General features: G+C 34.5%; 1 protein-coding gene across 1 annotated transcript in view; it reads left to right on the top strand.

Moving 5' to 3' along the window:
• Positions 1-23,952, top strand: part of LOC111603936 (ATP-binding cassette sub-family C member Sur) — a 74,499-nt gene that overhangs the window by 10,331 nt on the left and 40,216 nt on the right. The window contains exons 2-9 of the mRNA XM_023321765.2: positions 727-992; positions 1,113-1,288; positions 8,654-8,869; positions 12,020-12,761; positions 14,342-14,445; positions 18,151-18,288; positions 19,996-20,158; positions 20,230-21,124. Of these exons, the coding sequence (XP_023177533.2) occupies positions 727-992; positions 1,113-1,288; positions 8,654-8,869; positions 12,020-12,761; positions 14,342-14,445; positions 18,151-18,288; positions 19,996-20,158; positions 20,230-21,124 (2,700 nt within the window). The remainder of the gene's footprint in view (positions 1-726; positions 993-1,112; positions 1,289-8,653; positions 8,870-12,019; positions 12,762-14,341; positions 14,446-18,150; positions 18,289-19,995; positions 20,159-20,229; positions 21,125-23,952) is intronic.

Genomic DNA, 23,952 nt, shown 5'->3' with positions numbered 1-23,952 from the left:
ATATAACTAAATTATTTCATATTTGGGTGACGATTTGCTTAAGATATTTAGAACAAAACTTAGTCTGTTCGCCTCAAGAGTATGCACATAGTAAGCATTGTCCTTGGGTGTTTAAACACCTTGAAGGGTATGAATAGGATATAATATAAGCACATAGCTTAGAGCTTCATTTTGTAGGTTAAATGTATATAGTAGAAGTTCTCTGGGAGGGGGAACTGGATGCCTCTTTCTCATTCTGGTAAGAAAATCTGCGGTCAGATTTCACTCACTTGGCTATTAAAAGTTAGTTAGCTAATTTTGAATCAAAACCATGGCAATGCAATCAAAAAGTGGGCCACTCAAGTGGCCGTCATATATCACACTTAAGATTATGGCCAGGCAGACGTCGCAGGACACAGAGAGCAGCAAGAGCAAGCAGACAGAGTTCGTGTGGCACGGCTGGGCCATGCGGCTGTGTGAGTGGTAACTGAGCCAAAGAGAAGTATCATAAACACTTGAATATAATTGTGGAAATTACAAACAGCACTTGAATACACACACACACACACACACACATAGAGAGACCTATCTGACTGGGTCCTTTAGCTATCTGGCTTGCTGTGCCGTGCACTCCACTTAATTAAAGCAAAAAATTGTTGATATTGTGTTATTTATGCTGCGCCCACTGGCACTACCTAGTGGATCCTACCTACCGATCCCATCTATAGCAACCTGTTCTCGTTTCAGATGCCATAAAACTTTGCTGGCCTTTCACAATTTGCGCGCAGCTGTTTCGCTGCTGCTGCTGGCCGTTAATAGTTTGGAGCTGGCCAGGAGTCTGCTGCCCCAGCGCAGCACGGAGCAGCTGTATCAGCTCTTTGACTCAACGCCCAAGGAGCTGAATGTTCTGATTATCATCGGCACTGGCACCGTGTGGAACGCCCTGGCCGCCATCCTGTTGACAATTATGCTAATGTGCTATCATCGTGTGCTCGAGCGCAAAAAGATGACAGGTGCGTCTGACTAGCTCTCTCTCTCTCTCTCTCACTGTCTCTGTGTGTTGGTTATTGTGTGTCTGCTGGTCAGATAATTTGATGCCAGTTAAATTAATCAAGTCCCTTCTCATTTACTAGACTTTCTGTACGGCAGCATTGCCATAGAAATGTTGATTTTCCTGCTGCGCATCGATGAACTCGCCGAGGTGGCCTATTACGAGGAGCTGCTTGAGCTGGAGACCTTACTGCTCAGCGTAACGGTGATTTGCCTATTAGGCTTGGCTGCTCTCGATGGATTTACCATTTATAAAGAGGTGAGTGCACAGAGCTCTAAAATTATTTAAATCAGAAATCAGAGCTCAGAAATCATGCGAAACATGAACTTTTACTTTCTGAGTGGGTTGACTTAATATAATCTTATAGTTTCATAATTGATTAAAACTGCATGCCATTTAATCGAAAAGGTTTCATATACCATATAGTTTCATATACCATATGTGCAGTTGCCACAGTTGTCTCTTGGCTTTTGCCTTAACTTTTAGCTTGCAACAACAGCGAATCGATGCTCTGCCAGCTTTCTGCTATGACTCGTAAATGTATACTATTGAAACGTTCTTTGGAAAAATTTAAACTCTAGCGTCTGTTCTTAGATTTAAGTGTTTTGCATGAGCCTTTACAAAGTCTTCTTGGCGCAGAGGCGACTTTCTGTGGGTCGACAACGAACTGTAATAGAACTTGTTCACAGAGTTCTTGATTTCAAAAATGCTGATAACTTTTTTCTAAAGCCTCAAAGGTTTTGTGCGCGATAGACTTTATAAATTAAGCAGGATAAGTCGATCTGGTCAAGTCAAGTCAAGTCGATCTGGTCGTGTCCATCGTCCGTCTGTCCATCTGAATGTCTGTCTGTTCGTAAACCACAAAAGCTAGACACCATAAATTTAACATATATATTCTTGTAAGTCCTATGCAGTAAATATTTATAATATTTTTCAATAGCTCATTCCATTTCCTTATTATCGATAAAAAACGATAATTTGACTTTGATTTTTTAAGCATAGCTTGAATACAGTAAAAGCTGAAAACTTCAAACACATATTTATAATAATTTTTAAGTGTTCGGCCCTTTGTCCCTCCCTCCTTGTGACTTGTGATTGTGTGCCTCTAAAAATTTGATTAACTTCGGCTATTTAGAAGAACTTCCCCTAGTGAAGTCAAAAGTGCAGTCCAAGCGCAGTCGCAGCGCAGTAAGCAGAGTTCGCGCTTATGTGTGCGTGTGTGTGTGTGTCTGCATAAAAGAAATGGAGACTGTTTAGAATATCAGCACATCGTATGTTTCGGGGTATCTCCTAGTCGAGCAGTCTCGCTTAGAGCTCTTTTAAATGCTTATATAAGACAGCTGCAGCTTAAATTTTTAAGTGCATTTCGTACATATAACCGGATGCACATTTAAAATAAAGATTTATACAAGATTATCTGACAGATGCAGCGCCTTAACATTTTTAAATTCTTTTCAATACATTTCTATATTAATTTAGGCGTACAGCAAACATCACTTCGAAGACTTTCCATTTCCATTTTTTAAGAAGTTAAGACTTAATTGCAGCAATATAATTATAGAGTCGGATATTTGTTGGCGTAACTCTGTCTCTCCTGCTTATCGAATTAACATTCATGCATATATGATATTGCCCAAAAGATAGTTAAATATTTAAACAGCAGAGGTAGAAAGAGGCAAGCACCGTGCCGTGGTTGCCTTCAGTCGTTGTGTCTTCTCATGCTTGACATTATTTCCGCTTGAGACCGGAAATCCAAAGTTGCCACACAGGACACACAAGACACACAGAACATGCCGCACAAATGCACAGATATACAGAGAACAACAACAACAACAACAACAACAACAACAACAATAAACAGCAGTAGTAAACACACTAAAAGAGGCACAGCGCAATAAGCGCTCCAAAGTAGCAAAGCAAATAAAAACATTAAAGTTACATTGGGCGCTTTTGCCCGCCCTGCTTACCTTTTTGGCAAGGCAAAGAAAGTGGGCGTGTGGGCGTGTGGGCGCGGGGCAGACAGCATGGACTTCATATAAAGCTCGCAGCTTACGGCTGTTTATACATTTACCCGCTGGCTGCTGTGGACCATAAACGAGCCGGCGCCGTGCACCGAACACTTCTACCTTAACTTTGAGCCCGACCATTGTTATGCAGCCAAATGCACTAATGCTGTTGCATACTTGAAGACGCAACCGAATACCGAAAGTAGTTCACCTGTCCCTGTCTGTGTGTGTTGCGTTAAACTTGGCCAAAATGTGGATATTTAATATTGATCAGGACGAAACCAGGCGAATGCGAATATTTGATTTCTTAAAGTATATAGAAATTAATATTATAGCTTAATGCATAATATTCACATGCGAGTCTTATAGCTTATATGTATTCAGTGTCCGTTGAGAGTGAAATGAACAACAGAAGAACGACTCCATAAAGCGTATATATTCTTTATCAAAACGACGAGCTGAGTAGATTAAGACTTGTATGTCTGCAGTCTGCGCCTTTGTCTGTTTGTTAATAATTAAATATATATTTTTGAGGGCGACCAACTGCGAAGCCTATTTTGCCTTCTGCATTCTTTTGTCTATCCGTTTGCTTGAGTGAGTCACCCAGAGCTGCTATAGATTTGACTATAGGTACTTTTATATAGTTAACTTAATCCACTTTTAAGATATTGATTATTCATAATAAATAGATAATAGTCTTTAAGCTATGAGTGTCATTGTATTATCACACTTCAATTTTGTATAAGATCAAAAGAAATTTAATTTGTATGTTAGAAAGTTGTGCTTTATAAATTGATAGATATAGATAGATTGATATGGACAGATTTTTATTTTAAAATTGATAAAGATATATTTATAAGTAGAGAATATATATATAAGTAGATAAATATTTAAAGGTAGATGAGCGTAAATATTTAGGAATATATAGTGAGATAGATAGTTAGATATTTATACATTTATATAGATAGATAAATTTATAGAATTTTTTAGTGTTTAGAAAATATTCGCTTTATTTAGAAAAATATTTTTAATATCAATAAAACAGGCTTTACTGGATAGAGAATTTTATGAACTTATCATTCTCACTCCAAATGCTGCAATTCTGCTTATTTACGTACCCAATCAACCTAAGCTGGGATTAATCATTTCAGTGCATGATAAGTTTGAAATTTGCTAACATAATGAAATGTCAAGCCAAACTTAACAAAAGAAAATACATTAATGTTGCCAATTTAAAATTATGAACCTTTAATAAAATAATTTTTGATAAATAAAAATAGGGTTTTTATATATATGAATAGGCAGAATGTTTAAAACAGCGTAAGAGTATTTCAGGGTACTTCATAGTCGAGCACTCCCAATACGCTCGCTCTTACTGTCACTCTCAATCTCTCAATCTCTTGCTCTCACTCCCACTCGTTGAAATACTTCTTGCAACTAAGGCCTTTACTTAAAATATTAATATATTCACACAAAAAGTCAATAAGAACTTGAGCTCAAAATGTTGTTTCTGCTCAACTAGGGCACTGCCCCTACTTTTAATAGGTAGCTAATTTAAAGATTCTGTTTCACAAATAAATCAGTCAATCCAAAGAGTTCGTTACATACATACGAAACTCGCCTACAAATAGCGTAGATTACCCCAATCTAAATAGGTACATCCGTTCTCGCATGACCCTCACATTTATAAGGACAAACCCCTTGAATATGGGCTCAATGTTAACACACAATATATATTTATTGAGGTTGCATTCAATATTCTTTTTATTGATTTCTCCTTTTGGTAAATTTATGTAAAGTCATGCGTCCCATTCGGCTGGCTGCCATCCTCATACAGGTTTCCCTCCGCTTGTGCTGCCAGATATTCATACACATGTCGTATGAGTAATATTCGAGCATCAAATCAATGCCAGCTGAGGCTAAAAAGCCAATTGAAAGGCAAACTTTGGTTGGGGCACCCTTCCGTCCTCCTGTCACTGCCAAATGGTGAAAAAAAAAACTATGTAAATTCTCATGAAGTGCGCCCTTGAGTATGCTATGCTTGAGTATGCTCCTTGCGAGGGTTTTTGAGCAAATGCAGGCAATGGAATTACGTTGCATAAACGATGGGAACCAAAAACAAAAAAACAACAGCCTTTGGCATACAATTGAGCGCTGGACATTTGTCAACATTTTCCGCCACGCCCCCTCCGCCTTCCTCTAGCCAAACTCAAAACTCTGAAGAGCCGGAAACTGCGGCAACTGACAAAATGCCGCTTCACGTGCTCCGCTTATCTGTTACTCCACGAGAGTCACGGGAAGACCCAACCTAATTTGGATGCCGCCATGCAGTGCATAATTTTAATAAAGGAAGTGTGCGGCAGCTCTTGCTTGTGGGCGGATGGGGTGTGGCAGGCGAGGGCGGGAGGTAGCTGCTTGTAAAATGAGAATAGCTGAGCCCAGGGTGTGTGCAAATAATGCCATGCAACGCTGAGCGCAATCCCGAAAATACAAACAGCTAAGACGGCTTTTACGCTGGGGTCTGTTCGAATATTGAATACGCTGTCAATGGAATTTATTTTTGGGCTAAAAATATAGCTAAAAATGAATTTTTTAAACTTAAATAATATTGGAAACAAATTAAAAAAAATTACGACTATGAATATTATAATAAAATAAAATCTATAATTCAATCAGTAAATAAAACAAATATAAAAATTATATTCAATTATTTTCTTTTTAATAATATAATAATAATAAAATAAATATATAAAATATAAAAACAAATAAAAATAATACTATTAAATACATCATTTAATTAATAAAACTATGAAAAAAAGAATAACATTTTTTCATTTAATTTTACTTATACAGGATTTTAAAAATATTTGTAAAGGTTTTTTTTAGTTTTAGTTTGTTTTCGTTGAATTAAATTTAATGCTATCAGCATTGTTAAATAAACAAGAAAGATGAGATTAAATATAAATAATGTAATTAATTGAACCAATTTTAAAATATAATAAAAAAAATTTATATTTATAAAATAAATATTAATTAGTAATTTTATACACTACAAAAATATAAATAGGCATTTCATAAGTTGAAGAATAAATTTAATTCAGTCCAAAAAATAGTTCCATAAAAAAAATTCATAAATCAATTAATTTTATATTTTCAATCATAGTTTTTGGTAATATTTGTTGTTAATTATGCATTTATTTATTAGGATATATTTTTGTTGTTATATAAATATATAAAATATTAGAGATTAAATTTTGCATTGAAATTATACTAAACTAAAATAAATATTAATTAATTATAGTAAATTAAAATAATTATAATAATAATTATAATAATAATGATATAATTATAATGAATACGATTATCCAATTCTGAGCTACCCTAACGTGAAGAGTACATTAAAAACCGGTTGCAGATTTTCTTGTTATTGTTTTTGTTGCTGTTTTACTTGTTGTTAGAAACGGATGTTGGGTTAGGCGGTTGATTGTATATATATATTTATATATACCTATATACATACATACATATATATATATTTAGAAAGAGAGTTTTTGGGGCAGGAAGGAAAAGAGGGCAAAGAGTGAAGGCGTGGATTTCAGTGCAGTTTGCATTTGCATTTGCATTTTGGCAGCGAGCGAGCGCGTAAAATTAGCTGAGCAAATAGTCAAGGAGTAGAAGACAGTGAAGGACTCAGCCGACGTTGACAATGCAAAAGGTTTATTTAATTTAACAGGGGATTATCATAAAGCACGGCCGAGGCGGGGGCGAGGGCAACAGGGACTATGCGCTTAGCGCTGGGATTTTAATATGTTTACATTTTAATTGAGGTTAAGCGCAGATTTGCAGCTCTTCAAAATCCTTTTGCAGTGGCCAAATATTTTATTTATGTCAGTTTGGCAAAGCGTTTGCATACTTCAAGGCGTTGTGAGCTTGACCGCACCACGAGTGCCACAAAAACGGCTCGCTTTAGACTTGCCTAAGTGCAACAAATGCCACAACAATTGCCACAGCAGATGCAGCAAAGCTGGCAACCTGCAGCACTATTCATCCCAACAAAGGGCGCTGCCAAAAAGTGTAGTAGAAGCAGAGCAACTAGACTGGCCAGCCAAAGTGCCATTGCTAAGGCGTTGAGCATCATGCAAATCGTGTTGCACTTCAAAAGCAACAACTGCAACTGACCTCTCACTGACTGCGAGATACCCTGTAATCAGTGAGTGCCCGATATAACTTGATAAGCCTTTTGCATTTTAAATAAATGTTCCCAATACTTGCATATTCTGTGAGATATACTGGGTATATATAAAATATAAAATATATAAAATATAAAATATTTATTTATGATGAATGTGTATATATATTTTAATGTTTATGTATTTAAATGTGCCTGTGTTGAGTATTCTCTATATAACTTTATTTGCCTTTGAATTTCTGATTCATTAGAGTATTTTACAAAGTAAGAATGTTGCACTCTGGCCACTCCGACTGCACGCTCCAAAAAAGAGTTTAATCTCTTTTGATTACTTTTTAGCGTGAGTCTGCAGTAACTTCTTTGTAAAAGGGTTTATTTTATAGTACTGCATCTTTGCCCCAAATGGGTGTAGATATACACACTATATCTTTTTGATCTTGGGTTGTCCATGAGAGATTATGTACCTAATTTCGAGTTAGTATTTCACAATTTGCCACGCGCCTAGGAGAATCTTAACACTTCATAAGATGAGAGTTTCGTGCCACATTTAAAGTTTGTGGCATCAATTTATGACATTAAGGCACAAAACCAATATACTCTTTTATATAATGAGCGATTATTACGATGATAGAAGAGTGCAACTTCTTGGAACAACAATAGTTTAGCGGCTGTTTAATTGTTTAAATATTGAATGAGATATTCCATGTTATTCCCTGTCGAAATTCCGACTCAGTAATACGCAAAGAGAATTCCTTTGTCAAAGCGATCCTTTTATGGCTTCAGCTCCCTGGAGACTTGTCGAACAGTTGAAATGTTTGATGTGTACGGAAATGTCAACATTCCAACGGAGATGAAGACGAAGTGAGTGCTATATGGAGATATCATCGGCAGAGAGTCAAATGGAATGGAGAAAAGCTGGAGATAATGTCCATAAATATCATTTAACTGCTCAGATATATGCTAAGCTATAATAAATTATAAATAAATTATTATGTTATTAGAAAAACTCCTGTCAATTTTTTTTATTTGTTTTTTTAAATTTACCTATTTATTTTCTGTATAGTTATATATTACTTTACAATATTGTTCAGTCAGGCAATATACCCTCTATTTGCTCACCTAATGGGTATACACTTAATTATAAGTGGCAGTAACACATGCCAGCAAGACTCTCAAATGCCATCTTGTCTTTTTGCATGCCGACTAAGCCACTGAGAGGCAGCTTGAAATTCGTTGTCAGAACTTAAGGCCAGTTACTAAGTTGCTTCTGAGTTATGGTCCAGTTTTGGGCTGGCTTTGTCTTCTTTTGCCTACAAAAAGGCGTGCAAAGTTGTGTGAGCTGTCACTCCAAGCTCAGAACTTCATCAAAAGCTGTCTAATCTGTAAAATCTGGCGAAACTTATATATTTATATGCTCTTCTAATGCAGCGTTATCGGGACGATTATCTGGAGGATTACGATTGCATTGGCTATAAGCATACGCTGGCCACATTCTACTCGAAGATCTGCTTCTGGTGGCTAACTTCGCTGCTCTGGCTGGGCTATAAGGAACCGCTCGAGCTGGAAGACCTGGGCCACATGCGACTGGAGGATAGCGCCAGAGCGCACTATGATCGATTTTTGTATATATACACGGAGGAGGTGGTGAGCTATACCTAAATGAATATAATTTTTTGTAAATATTATTAATATTATTACTAATTATGTGGGTACAAGCGCTTATTTTTTAACTGGTTTGTTTATACAGAAATTTATAAACAGTGAAGTATTGGTATTAATAATATAGTAACATTTAAAACCTTTCTTTCTCATTAAATGTATTAAATTCCACTTGGTTTGCTCTATAAAATTTTAAATATAATTTTTATAGTTATTATAAACTTATTTGATGCAATAGGATAAAGTTTTATGAAAGGACTAAAAAATTGTTTTAATTTGCAAATTGTTTTTCCTCAGCTTCTCCTAATTTGGAGAATGAGATAATTGTGGTCGAGCTATCAAAATTTCCTGTTTTTAAGGCTGTATAAAAAATAAATAAATAAAAGAGGTTGCAAAAACAGCAGCTAGTGTTCAGAATTCTGCAATAAATTTTCACAATTTTAGTTATCGATCTTTAATTTTGAAATTGGAAAATAAAAATATTTTCTTAACTGAACCTGAAACCAAAGATTTTAGTTTAAGGCTAGATAGAGAGAGAGACAGAGTTGAAGGACAAAAGGTAAAATTAATTGAAATTGAGTCATAGGAAGATAAAACGAATTGCGCAAAGAGTAATTCGTGATCAGAAACTTTGTTGTGCAGTGTAATATATTTATAAATATGACACAATTGAAGGATATGCATATTTCATTCATTTATATGCTCACGCATCCTCGTAAGTCTTTGCACTTAAATATTGTGATAATAACCTATATAAAAGGGCATTAAGCGACAACTGTGCTCATTGACTGTCATTTAATTAAAAATTACACATTAACAAAAAGACAAAAAGAGCAGAAGAAAAAATAAATAAATAATTAAATGCGACTGGCCAAAAAAAAACCCGGTTACAATTGAGTCTTCTTTCCGGCTCGGCCTGGCCAGCCGGCTCTGCAGAATTTCCATTAAGAAAATATTGTATTTCATTTGCAAAAAGCACAACAAGCAAATTGCTTAATTATTTATTTAAATGCAATGCCGCCGTTGGCCAAAGGCAATAAATTATCAATGCAAATAAAATATATATATACCTTTGCGCACATATTTGAATATATCACGCGATGGGCCAGAGATGTGGCCATTTGCTTGATAACAAAGTGAAAGTGTGGCCTTTGTCAGCTTGCTTCAGACATACCCTGTAATGGCAAGAGTTCGCAAAAGGTAGTCTGGTCTGGAGCAGTAACACACTGAAGGCGAAAATTTGTCTTAAAATTACAAGAAGAATGGAAGAGAGAAGAGAAGAGAGAAGAATGGAGAGGGAACAATGGAGATGAGAGGACGTATAAGAGATCAGAGAAAATAGAGGACATAATTGAAACAGAAGATCAAGGAAAGTATTATAAAAGGATATTGTGAGGGGAACAGAGAATAATAAAAGGCAGAAAAGAGAAAAGAGGTGAGCAAAGGCGTATAGAGAAGACAGGACAGAACAATTACGAGAGACAAGAAACAAGTGACAAGAGAGAACATAGATGACATAGAAGAGATAAAAGGTAGAAAGAAGTGAGAGATAAGAGAAAAACATATAAAGAAGAAAGAAGAGAGCAAATAGAAGAAAGAAGTAAGAAGACAAAAAATAAAAAATAAGCCACAAAAGACAGAGGGTAGAAGGGAGATGACAGAAGAAGATAAAAAAGAGAAGATAGAAGAAGAGAGAAGACAGACTAGAGCAGAGAGAAGAAAAAGAAGAAAAGAAAAAGGCATAAATACAAAGAAAGAAAAGATAAGGAAGAGAGAAGATGGTTATCCCGAAACTTGAAGACAAATACACTCGAAAAAATGTTTTTAAACTAATTTATCAAACAGTTTTCTGAAGTGTCAAAAGCATTTTTTAATTTTCCTTTGGATTTTCAATCATTTAATATAATTTTTACTGAATTAGTGATGCCTCAGTCAATCAAACACAGCTACCTTTATGTATCTATATAAATCTATAAGTAAATCTTTTTTAAATACGTATATGTATATATCCATATATTATTTATTATATTAATCATTAAATATCAATTCCATAAGATAAACTTCATATCCACATTTCATATATGCAACTTTAACAGGGTATTTGCCAGCTGGTACATAGACCAATCTTGAATCGTCTTGGTTTGTTTTTTAAAAATGTTAATTTATTTGCCGCATTTTGCGCGCAATTTTTAATGACAAAATGGCAACTGACTGTGTAAATTATTATAAAATGCCAACGAACGGAGCAGCCAAAGGATATATTAAACGTCTGGCATTAATGTGCTTATTAATTACACTTAATAGGTGCCACATGACGTATACGTAATATCTAAAGTGAATATCTATATTGAAAGCAAGCTTGTTAATCATAAATTAATAGCATTGATATACTTACTAGAATTTTATTTTGCAATTAGTTGATAATAAGTGTAAATTCTGAGAATATCGTGAGTGAAAATATCGAATAAAATATATGATATAAAGCTGCAAAAAATGCAATATTTAATAATTATTAATATTATTATTATATATTATATATTATATATTATGATATTAGTAGAGTAATATTAATCTCAAATTCATCATCTTCAGCTGAATGTATTTTTGAAAAAAAGTTTTATAATTTTATTTTAAATGTTTCCCTTCTTGAGACACATCTCAAAAAAATGTTGACTGAGATTTTTTCTTAAAAGGTTTTCAATGCTTTAGAACAATTTTATTATTTTCATTCATAGAGTTATTAAAAAGATACTTTATCAATCAGTCAACATCTATTAGTTACTATTGTTAACTTTAAGAAATTTTTTAAGTATCTATGAGTAAATTCAATTATGTATTATGTTTAAATCTTAAGAGTCTGAGCAAGCACTAAAAGTAGAAGAAGAAGCAAAGCTGCAGAGGCACCTGATATTGTCGTTTATATTAGCTTGATCTTACTCTTTGTTATCTTATGTCTCTTTCTCTCTTTTCCTTCTTGATATAAGTCTTTGCTTATGAATTAATAGTTTCTATATATTTTTGCTGTCTGAAAGCACTTGAACTAGAGCTGAGCACTAACTTTAAATAATTTATATTAATAATAATATTTTTATAATTTATCAAATTCTGTTTTTCTCGCTTCCTCTTTTTTTTTAGAAAAAATCGAATGCATCGCCTTCTCTGTGGTATTGTTATATAAAGAACAGTTGGCGCATGTTTGCGCTGGGCGGCTTTTTGAAGTTGGCCGGTGATTTATTTGCATTGATTGGTCCACTTGCCATACAGCAAATAGTGCAGTATATTGAAGGACTCTATGCGGCGGCACGGGAAGAAGTCCAGGCACAGGTCCACGCACAGGCAGCCGCAGCAAATAGATCAATACTATTGGGGGCTGGGCCTGTGGGCAGTCAAATGTTTGGGCCTAATGCGGCCGCAGATGGTGCCGATGTTGTTTACTACGAAGATTATGATGTTGGCAATGATGATGGGGGCTACGATGGTATTGGTATTGGTATTGGCATCGGTGATGTGCGAATTTACTATGCCAGATGGTCGGATTTGCTAACAAATGGCTGGAGCATTGCTTGGCTGGTGCTTTTGGCCGCATTGGCGCAGGCCGCATTGTCGCAGGCCTCCACGCATGTGCTCAACATGACGGGCATCAGGATTAAAACATCGCTACAGGGTCTAATTTATCGCAAAAGTTTGCTTCTAAATGCCAGCAGCGGTTGTGGCAACAATGCCGCTGATGATGACAAACCAGCCACTGCCACCGACTCTGCCACGGCCACTACTTCCGCAGCTGATGTGCAGCAAAATGGCAAAAACATTAGGTTGACTCCCAATGATGATAAGCCTGTCGAGGTGGCAGACACACAACAAACGGAGCGTTCAGGCGGTGAGTGTTTGGCTTTGCAGGCAACTCCTAGCGCCTGGCGCACAATCCCTCCTCCCATGCCCACCCCCACCTCCCACAATCTCTATACGTGCCCAAGTTCTGTTTGACAGAGGCAAATGTGCGTTTGGTGTTAATTGAAAGTTTTACGGCTGAAGTGTTTGCTACCTGGCTAAAGCCTGGCCAACTGTCCTCGTGTAATTGGCTTAGGTGGGCGTGGCAACTGAATAGCTATTTGTTTTTAGTTGCGATTCCGGGACCAGTAAAGAAAAATTGCTTTTCGAATGCCTCGCCCAGCAAAAGAGTTTAGCTTTATTACACTCAACGCAACTAGATGAGATAGCCACATCAATATAGAATGTGAGTTGATTGATTTCTAATCAGCAAAACATAAAATTAAGGCACTTACTTAGCCGAGCTAGTCTCTTAAACTACAACAAATATGGGGTTAATCGAATAAAGCTCGTAGCTTGAGTGATAAAGTTGATTCGATAGATGAGTTACAGTAAGAAAGTAAGTTGATATTCATTTTATAAGCCACAGATGATCTTTTTAATAAATACTTTAAAGAAATACATCTGCATAAATGCTTTGCCCGATATGATTTAAGATATTCTAAATTAAATTAAAATTAAGTTTTAGAAAAAAGGATTACCTAGTGAATGAATGAAGCAAATAATCAGGAGTAAGGAAAGGCTATGACACTAAGACTCAGTAATTTATATAGAATTATTTACGCATGTAGGCAATCTGTGATTTCTTGAAGTTAACTTTAAAATATCATGAAATTAAAAAAAATGTTTTTTTTTTTGTATTAAATCTTTAAATCCAAAAAAATTATTAATATGAAAGGTTTCGAATTTACAAATCTCAAATTAAATATATTTTTTAAATATTTTAAAAGTAAAGGAATACACATTATTAAAGCATTTATTTAAAAGTTGATAAGCTAATTATAAAAAAATTTTCATATAAACATTTCATGATAAAAAATAAATATAATGAGCAATTGCGAGCTGTTAGAAAAAATTTTTAGTTAAATAGTAACTATTATTATTATTACTATTTAGCATTATATATTTTTTTATTTGCTTTATAAAAAATTCTATTGAAATAAATAATAAACTTAATACCATTTAATATATAAAAGCAACATACAAATTTAAAATTACAGTTGCTTAAAATTGATCAAATAAAATCTCATAAAAATTGCAAAAAGAATCTCATTAAAAATAGATAAAAATTGAGTTTAGTTATTCTCCTCAATTTAAAAAAATATGCTGAGACATTAAATATTTTATATGTTTTTTATCAAAACATTTTAAATTTACCAATTTTTAAAAGCTCAATGATTAATATTTGTTTATTGAAAACAGCTTAAATTTCAATTACAAATAAAATTAAGTGTCTCAAAATATCAGAAATTTATAAAAAACTGTAGGCAAAAAAGTAATTTATATAGAATATATTTATTTAAAGACTATTGTTGAAATGCCTCCCTTATTCTGTTTACTGTTTTATTTTTGACCTTAACTAACAATTAATGTGATTTGTTATTTATTTATTGATATTGCTTCGCACAGGCCTCGGCGACGTCGGTGCCATCACGAATCACATGACGGAGGATACACTTAATATAATGCAATTCTTTTGGATCGCTCACTATGCCTGGGCTATACCATTCAAGGTTCGTATCAAAAACTGTGCTAATTTACGAGCAACTTGTGTGCCATTTTAGATGCTCGCCTATGATTCGAAGAGAGTATATTGTTTTTATGTAATATTTTTTGAGTTGTCTTTTCTTTTGTGTGTCTGTTTGTCTTTAGAGCATTTTTCTGTTCGTGAAGCTAGATATTTGAGAGATATATAGAACGGTTGCTAATGAATATGTTCGTTTCCGAGAAACAATTAAATATAAAATTAAACTAAGTCTAAATTTTATTAATATATACTAAAAGTATTTACAATTACATTTGAAATCTAATTGTTGGAATTTTCATTAATATTAATAAATTAATATTAAATATGCAAGTATTGAAACCGAATTCGAAAATACTGAAATAAATGAAATTATGGCTGATTGCGCTATTTGATGAAAAGTTGTTTCTAATTTGTTTTAAAAAATATTATCTGAAATAATAATTGTAAAAATATTACCTGTAATAATTAATTTTTTTATTAATTTTATATTATCTTATTTTACAAAAAATAAACTAGATTCCAAAAAAAATAATAATTTTAGAAATATAACTCGAATGATATATAAAATATTTAACATTGAGGAAGCAAGTGAAGGGAGCGCTTTCCTGATAACTTGCAGTTAATATTCATTTTCCTTTATTCCATAAACATATATTCGTGTTTCAACAGATAAAATATAAATATAAATTATATTGTTATGCCCACTGAAAATGAAACAAAACCGAGAAACTACTAAATTTCTGCAGCTAGATTTTTGATCTTTGAATAATCCTTTAATGTCTTTTAACAGACTACAGTTTGACTAAGCTTTATATTTATATATTTTATTTATTTATATATTTTTAGAGTTTGCAGTCTGAAAATTAGTCAAATTAGTTATTAACCTTTTCAATAGACTGAGAAAACCATATTTTCCTCAGTTTCTAAGCTAGGCTCATCCAGACTAAACACAACTAAAATACTCTATAGATTGACTCTTAAATTCTAAAATTAACTCATTAAATTGTGCAACCTGAACGGGAATTTGGCAGTCGACTACATCCGCTTACAATGCCTTCACTAGCCTTTGTTTTTCTGGTCGCATTTAGCACAGGGCTTATTTATAACACTTGTCTTGACTCGGACTTGGACAATTTTAATCGTGCGCCCAGATTTATTTGCCTGTCTATAAATTGCATTTGATTTGTATCTAGTTTCGTGCAATTTCTTATGCAGTGCAGGCAAATTGTATTTGCGTTTGGCATTTAAATGTGTTTCGCAAGGCGTTGTGCAAATGTTTGCCCTTTGGCTTTGGTCTACAAACGACCATCCAATGGGTATTTTTATGTAACTGAGCAAACTGGTTAATGATTAAGCCAAACACACACACAATCATGCATAATTAATGCGTATTAAATCTGTCTGTCTGTGTGTGTGTGTGTGTGTGAAATTTGGCATAATTAGCTAGCAGGTTGTATTTACTCTGCCAGTTGCCAGTTGCCAGCTACCAGTTCCAGTTCATGCATGAATCCTGTCTCAGAACGAATTGATTTGTAAATGTTTGGGCGACTGTTGCTCGTCGTTAGCTCCCAGGCTTAGGATTTGTGGCTGGCTGTGACAGTCCTGGCAGCAGCTGCATTATAATTTACTCGTTTGTATGCAGGCCGAATCGGATTTGCCGGGCAGGCGCATCGTATTTCGCAACATGTTTATATTGTGTAAAAAATTAATTAACATTTAAGTAGCAGTTGCTGGCATGAGCGCCCGTGAGTGAGTCCCCTGCTCGTAATGTACCCGAAATACATGCAGCTGGGTTGGCTAGCCACTTCATTTACATCATCAGCAGTGCAATGTTGTTCAGATATGCCATATTACTGTGATAGTGATGGTGCTATAAGACTCATTGATTGACTGATTGATGCTCAATTTAGATAGGGATCAGTACATATTATATAGGAATATTTCTCTAGTGTATATATTTGTTTACATATTTCATTGAGTGACTGACTGAATGATTGCCAGACTGATTGATGCTCAATTTAGATAGAGAATACGATATATATTAATCAGTATATGTCTCTAGGGTACATATTTGTATTAAATATAATATTATATATTTAACTATTTGCTTTGACTGATTGACTTATTGAGTGATTGACTGAATGATTCATACAGAATTTAAATAAATAATAATAGTATATATAATATATATCGTAAGATGACTACTTGATTGTAAGACTGATTGATGCTTAATTTAGATATGGGATCTTTCTTATAGAAGTATATAAACTGATTGACGGACTGCGTGATTGACTGATTTATTGATAGATTGACTAATTAGCTAACTGTTTAAGTAACTGACTGATGGACTGATTGATTGGTTGATACTCACCTTAGACGTGCAGTTATATATTATATTTAGTTAGTTAGATAGACTGATAGATTGACTAAGTGCTTAGTTGATTGACTGACAGTATAATTTACAGATTGAATAACTGTGTGATTGACACTGAACTAAGATATATAATACTATAAGATTTAGCTGTTTGACTGTCTAGTGGATTGACAAATTGATTGGCTTATTAATAGATCGCCTTATATAAGTACATTTAGGTTTACATGTATACAAGGTTTTATTAGCTTAGAGATTCATGTAAGTCGAAATATTTCTCTAATTTTAATCTAACTGGTAAATATTTATATAGCTGATTGATTTATGATATTTCGTCTCGTATAAAAGTTGATTTTTACTGACTGATTGATTTGTTTTTGGATACATTGACTGATGATTATTATAGAATAATATATAATATATATTTAACAATTTATAATATATTATATTATTTAAAATATTAATATATAATATATATTTAACAATTTATAATATATTATATTATTTAAAATATTAATAATATTGTAATGTATTAATATTTCTCTTCTGATATATTTTGAATTCTGATTCTGATTGATTGTCTGGGGTATTGATTAGTGATCAAGATAGAAATGGATTCTTATTGTACGTTATTCTGATTGATTGATTGATTGAATAAAAATCGACTTAGTTTTTGACTTGTTATTATTATATAATATAATATTATATAATAATATTTCTCTGGTATACATATGTGTATTTAATGATTTGATTTGACTGAAAGACTAATTGATTTATTGATTGATTGATTGATGCCTGTCAGTTGTGGTATATTATTGCATGCAGTAATGATTCTCTATATGTATTTATATACCAGTTTCATTTGATTTCAAGACTGATTGAACGCGTGACTGATGATTCTTAGGGATATGATATTGTAGACTGACTCTGCTTGCTTGAGTGATTGACAGATATGAAGCTGAAATTTGCTTAGCATTATTCAAAATATTTACGTCTATGTTATATCAACAATTTATAATGTTATTTAGCTTAAAATCAAAAATTAATATATTCATTAAATAAATAAGAAGTTTTCGCCTCATCTTTGGCTCGCTTTCAATGGAAATTCTTGACAATAATATTTGAGCACAATAATTCTATTGTGCTCAGCTTCATTACGAAGTTCATCATGCAGGTTCATGTTGATTGGCCAAATAACGTAGCCACATCATAATTATCTGCTGGGGAGACAATATTGCACTGGCAGCACGATTTGCATACGCAAATGAATTGAAGTCTGAAATAGCAAATTCATTCATAAGCTTCGCATTTTCTTTGCAGATAGCCCTGGTCATCTACTTGCTGTATCTGAAGCTGGGCATAAGTGCGGTGATTGGTGCCATTGTGTGCATTGTCATTATGACACCGTTGCAGTTCCTCATCGGGCGAGCCATGTCGAGGAATGAGGAAAGGATAGCGGTAAGTCGAAGAATGTAGCCAAAGCCATGCTCGAGTGCGACAAAAGGACAATTTCATTAGAGAGCGAGCAACAATGAACAAAATTAATTTCAGCATGCGCCAGGATACGTCAGGATACGCCAGAACAGGAGCCTTACGATTCGTTTGGCTGGCCAGCGCTTGTTTGCCATTTGCCTGCTATTATTTTGTCATTTGCAGCTCAGAATTTGTATTGTCTTTGTGGGCTTGGCAGTCTGGTCGAGCTGTTGCTGGTGGCTCATTAAAGAGTTTCTTGTTAACAGATTTGTGGTCAATTTAAAGTAATTGCCGGTTGGTCAGCTTCACTTAATTGATTTTCGGCTTTTGCTGAGACCTTCTACAATTATTTGTGGCCAATACAAGTTTGGGCTGCTATAAGCCGCTGGCTTGGAACTCAGGGTATTATGCTTTTGTTAAAATGTATGTAACTGGCAGATAGAGGCGTGGCAGACATTATAAAGCTTATATAATCTTGTATAATCTGAGCCATGTTCGGCTCTAATACTTTCTGTTCGTATCAACACAAGGATACCAGATAGGGACTTCATGTTAAGTGTTATGTTCTTAAATACCATATGCAGTATAAGTTTATCAATTTAATTTTGATAACTCATCCCTTTTACTTATTATCTATAAAAATCGATTAGTTGATTTCCCTTTTAAAGCGAAACTTGAATACAGCTCTTTGTAATGAATATGATTTTTGAATGTGAATATGAATTTTGAAGGCCCAGAAAATTGCTACAAAATGTATATCAAATACAGCGAAACCAGAACAAGCCTCTTAGAATGATTACATGTGCACACTGGTATGTGACTAATTCTAATATCCACAAAGATGTTGAGGTGCCTCTTGTTAAAGAAGAAATACAACTATATGTAAACAGATACATGAATAAACTACATAACCACGAGAATGCTCTAGCTCTAAGAGTGGATGACTCAAGCAACCACAGGCGACTCAAAAGATTTCATGTCCTAGACATGCCCCACAGAAATAGATAAATATGTAAAGTAGGTAAATATATGGATTGAGCTCATTAAAGACCAAGCTATCCAGTTACGTAATATTTTTGTTCACAAATTTGTTTATTGTCTAGTATACGACAAGTTGCAAATAAAAACAGCAACTAAAAAAAAAAAAAAAATTAATAATAATAATAATAATAATAATAATAATAATAATAATAATAAAAATAATAATAAAAATAATAATAATAATAATAATAATTATAATAATAATAATAATAATAATAAAAATAATAATAATAATAATAATAATAATAATAATATTAATATTAATAATAATAATTATAATAATAGTTATAATAGTAATAATGGAGACTAGGAACTTGTGCTTTGGCAAATGCACACTAAGATTGACTTTATCAGGCTATGTAAATTATTAATTAAGAGGATCTATTTAGTAATTTAATTTGTAATAGTAAAGAAGAATAAGTGATTGGAATATAGTCACATGGGTCAGGGTATCTCCTATTCGATTCGGGCAGTCCCTACTAGAGCAATCTTACATGTATTAAATAAGTTTTTAACGTAGGAGTATCTTTAAGATAAAGTCAAGTATTTCAAGAAGTAAATGTATACAGTCCGTCTGTCTGTCTATATGGGACTTGAACTTTGTTATATATATTCATCTAGTTCACATATTATTTATAATTCTCTTTGCAGAAATTCACCGATGAGCGTTTAAAGAAAATCCATGACACCTTAATAGGCATTAAGATAATCAAGCTGAATGCCTGGGACGAGGTGTTTCTCAGAAAAATTCAAGCGGCACGCCAAAAGGAGCTCAAGTATCTGAAGAAGGACGCCATGTACTGGACTCTAATGAGTGAGTGACCATTGAATAAACACATAGACAACTCCATAGAGCATAGAGACTTATCTCTGCTCTATTTGCAGCCATTTTGACCCACATCTGCACCGTGCTAATCACATTTGTGACTCTGGCTGTCTATGTCTATCTGCCGGACGAGTCGCGCACGAATTTCGATGCGAGCCATCTGTTTGCTGCGCTGGCGCTGTTTCAGCAGCTGACTGTGCCGCTGCTGATCTTCCCCATAACTGTGCCCATTATCATTGCGGCCAGGGTGTCCACGCGGCGGCTGGAGCGCTTTCTGCACGCACCCGAGATTCAAAAGCAGTTCGAGGGCATTCGGAATATGGCGCGCATCTTGAGTAAAAGCGATGCCTCGCTGGATATGTACGAGACGCAGGAGAAGTCCAACATGGCGCTGCGCACAGCTCAAGTGGAGAATCGCCTGAACGAGCAGCGACAGGCGCTGCGCATTCGCATACCCGAGGAACTACAAACGCCGGCGCCCCTGGCTCAGTCGGAGCCCATTACGCCGCTGTTGTCGAGCAATGGCGAGTCCGCTGAGGACAAGTCGCCGGCTTTGTACGCCCACGAATTGGGCCACCAGAAGCTCGTGCAGCATCGCAAGGAACTGTTGCGCAACACGCCCTACGTGGCCATACGACCACCCAAGCTGTTTGGCGGCACCGCCGACAGGCCCGTAGAGTTCTCAGTGGTGCGCGCTCGGAACACAGACAGCTGGCGGCGCGATTCTTTGCTGCTAAAAATGCCCGACGACATAGCCGTGTCCATCAACGACGGGCTCTTCACCTGGCAGCCGCAGTGCCGCTTGCCCAATGTCCAGCTACACATTCAGGAAATGGCCATACCCAAGGGCAAGCTGACCATCATTGTGGGCAAGACAGGCAGCGGCAAGAGCTCGCTGCTCTCCGCGCTGCTCATGGAGATGCCGCTGCTGGCTGGTAACATGTTCTGGCACAAGTAAGTACAATTCTTACGTACAGCTTTTCATTTCTACAATCCCATTGGGCAGAAGAGGAGCTTACATATATCGTTGCCATTTATATAGAGGTAGAGGCTGAATCTCGAAAATTAAAAAAGTCAGAGTATTTAAATTTCAACAAATATATTTGTAATATATGCACTATATATATTATTAAATTTCGTCGTTGAAGATTTAGCGCTCAGTTGCACTACTATTTTTATGAACAGTGCTGTATATATATTATTTAATTTTTATATGTATATTATTTAATTTGTTTGATCTCATTCAAGTTTTTATGCATTATTTTAATATGAATAAAAAGCTATATTAAGATAAATTAGAAACTTAAATTCTAATTATAATTAAAATATAATTATAATTTGCTTATAGCACAGTCTCTCTAGAAGATATATATATTTATGAAAATGATTTACCTAGACCCACAGCATTTAGTAATCACAATTTTGGCGTCCTTAATCTGAATCTGAGACTACAATAGCAGCTTAATTTCCAAAGTACTTTAGACGCGGAAAGCTGCTTTAAGAGCAGAATAATATTATTTTTTTTTATACCTAATGTAGTTGAACTATCTGAAATTACTGCTTCTCTTTTTCAAGATTTTTTTTAGAATAAAAAAAATGTTATTTAATCTTATTTTGCATTTCGATTAACCAAGTTACAAAATTGTCAACAAAGTAAATTAAAATTAAATTAAAATGCTTTATTTACTAAATGTAACTAAATTTTGTTGCTTTCAACTGTTGCTTATTCTTTTGCTTTCAACAATTGTGGCATTAATAATTATTTCTTTCTTTGACTTCTAACTTGAAATTTTAATATTTGGCTTTATATTTTCTGCTCTGAAAGGAGATTTAAAGCATGCATAAATGACACAAGTTGTAAATTTATATATAACGAAAATAGTGGAAAGAGTGGAGTATGTGTGATTTCTATGGCAGCAAATATAGGATGACCACACAAGAGTGATACCATTTGAAATAAACATATTTCAGCAGCTATTTAAGATTTTGATAATATTAAGCTGCTTAAATATTTTATGAATATTGCCATTTAATTAGAAATTATTTTACATTCAGTGAATGTATGAAAAGAATTTTACAATGCTTGAGAAATTCCGACTTGCGCTCTGGAAATATGTGAAGATAACATTTGGTGACTATAGTTATAACTATATTGAAACATTTTTGATGTATGTATATAAAATATAAATTTGTTACATATATAATTATTTACATATATATAGATGTGTCTGCTTGAAATCTTATATATATATATATATATATATATATATATATATATATATATATATATATATATATATATATATATATATATATATAGAAGTAAACCGAACTAGAGATTTTAGTTGATTAACTTATTGTGGTCAGTTAATTATGTTTTTGGATCAGTTTACAGTTATTTGATTTTCTGAGTGCAATGTGAATTAAAATTAAATATATATTTAATTAATATAAATTTCGATGCACTGCGCTGAGTCGAGTCGGCAAATGTAATAAGAAACATCAGGAATTCGCTATCAACATTTATTTATGGCTGCTTTGCATGTCAGTCAGCCAATAAATTAGGCTTTTAATATATTTATGTACGAGCTGCTCCCTATAGATATATGTATGTATGTAAATATGTATGCAAGTGAGGCCCATTGAGGGTAAAGTACTAGCTTTTTTGCATATAAAACCCATATTAAGGCAATGCAATTCAATGGCTGCCTAAAAGTAGGCAACACACATGCCGAGGCAACGGGAGTAAAAAACGAGAATTTGTGAATTGAAATGTGAAATGTGTAACACACACTCGCACACCCGCACACACACATGGACACTTGTATGCAGCTGCATGCCCTGTGGTATAAGAAAATTTATTGAAAACGCTTTTCACGTTGCTTTGGGGCGCGGGAAGAGTCGTGTCAAAGGAGGGGCGAGCTGGATGTGGATGTGGCGCTTATTGCATTTTATTTATGGCACAGTTGAAGGCCAAGAAAACTTGCAAGCGCCTCGACTTGTATGCTTTACCAAATTGGCAGCCCGCATGCTAAAGAAACTGTATAGCGAAGACAGCACACCCACACACACACACACACACACACACACATACACCCACGCACACGCACAGACAATTGAAAAACTTTAATTAAATGTAGCCAAGTGTGAAAATGTGTTTGAATCGAAGTTACCTCTGTTCTTCATCGTGGCTCGAATCTTTGTTGTTACAACTGTTAAATGTGGTAGTTGGTTTTTTGACTATGACCTTGAGTCTGTTGAGTTGCGGCTGCTGCGGGCGTTGGCTAAATTGAATATGAATAGTAAACGCCGCCCCCGAACTGAGTTTGGCTAATTAATTTGAGCGAAGCCCCAAAAATTATGCAATTAAATGCCGTTAAATGAGCAAACATACCTTTTGGCTACGGCAGCAGCAGCAGCAGCAGCAGCAACAGCAACAGCCCATCGCCCACTCGTTGTGTTTGCACACCTCAAAATGGCACATAAATAATTTAAATATTTACCTGAGAGAGGGGTGGCTGCGGTGGGTGTATGTGTGGAAGAAGGCGCAGGAGGAGGAGGCGTGCCACTAGAGCTCTGCTCTTCTTTTGTAGACACACAACAAAACGTGCGTAATCTAAAGCAGCACAAACTGGGCAACATGTAACAGGAAAGCAACAAGAACAACAATTACAACAACAGCTAAATCTAAACTAAGTTAAACAAAAGCTAGTTAAAAGGAAAATAGAGAAATAAATTAGACAAAACAAAGCGTTTTTAATTAGCTACGTAACTAGTTCGTT

Source organism: Drosophila hydei, unplaced genomic scaffold (assembly GCF_003285905.1).
Source record: "Drosophila hydei strain 15085-1641.00,03,60 unplaced genomic scaffold, DhydRS2 tig00000149-arrow-pilon, whole genome shotgun sequence".
Lineage (NCBI taxonomy): Eukaryota > Metazoa > Arthropoda > Insecta > Diptera > Drosophilidae > Drosophila > Drosophila hydei.
This window is presented reverse-complemented; position numbering and strand designations above follow the sequence as displayed.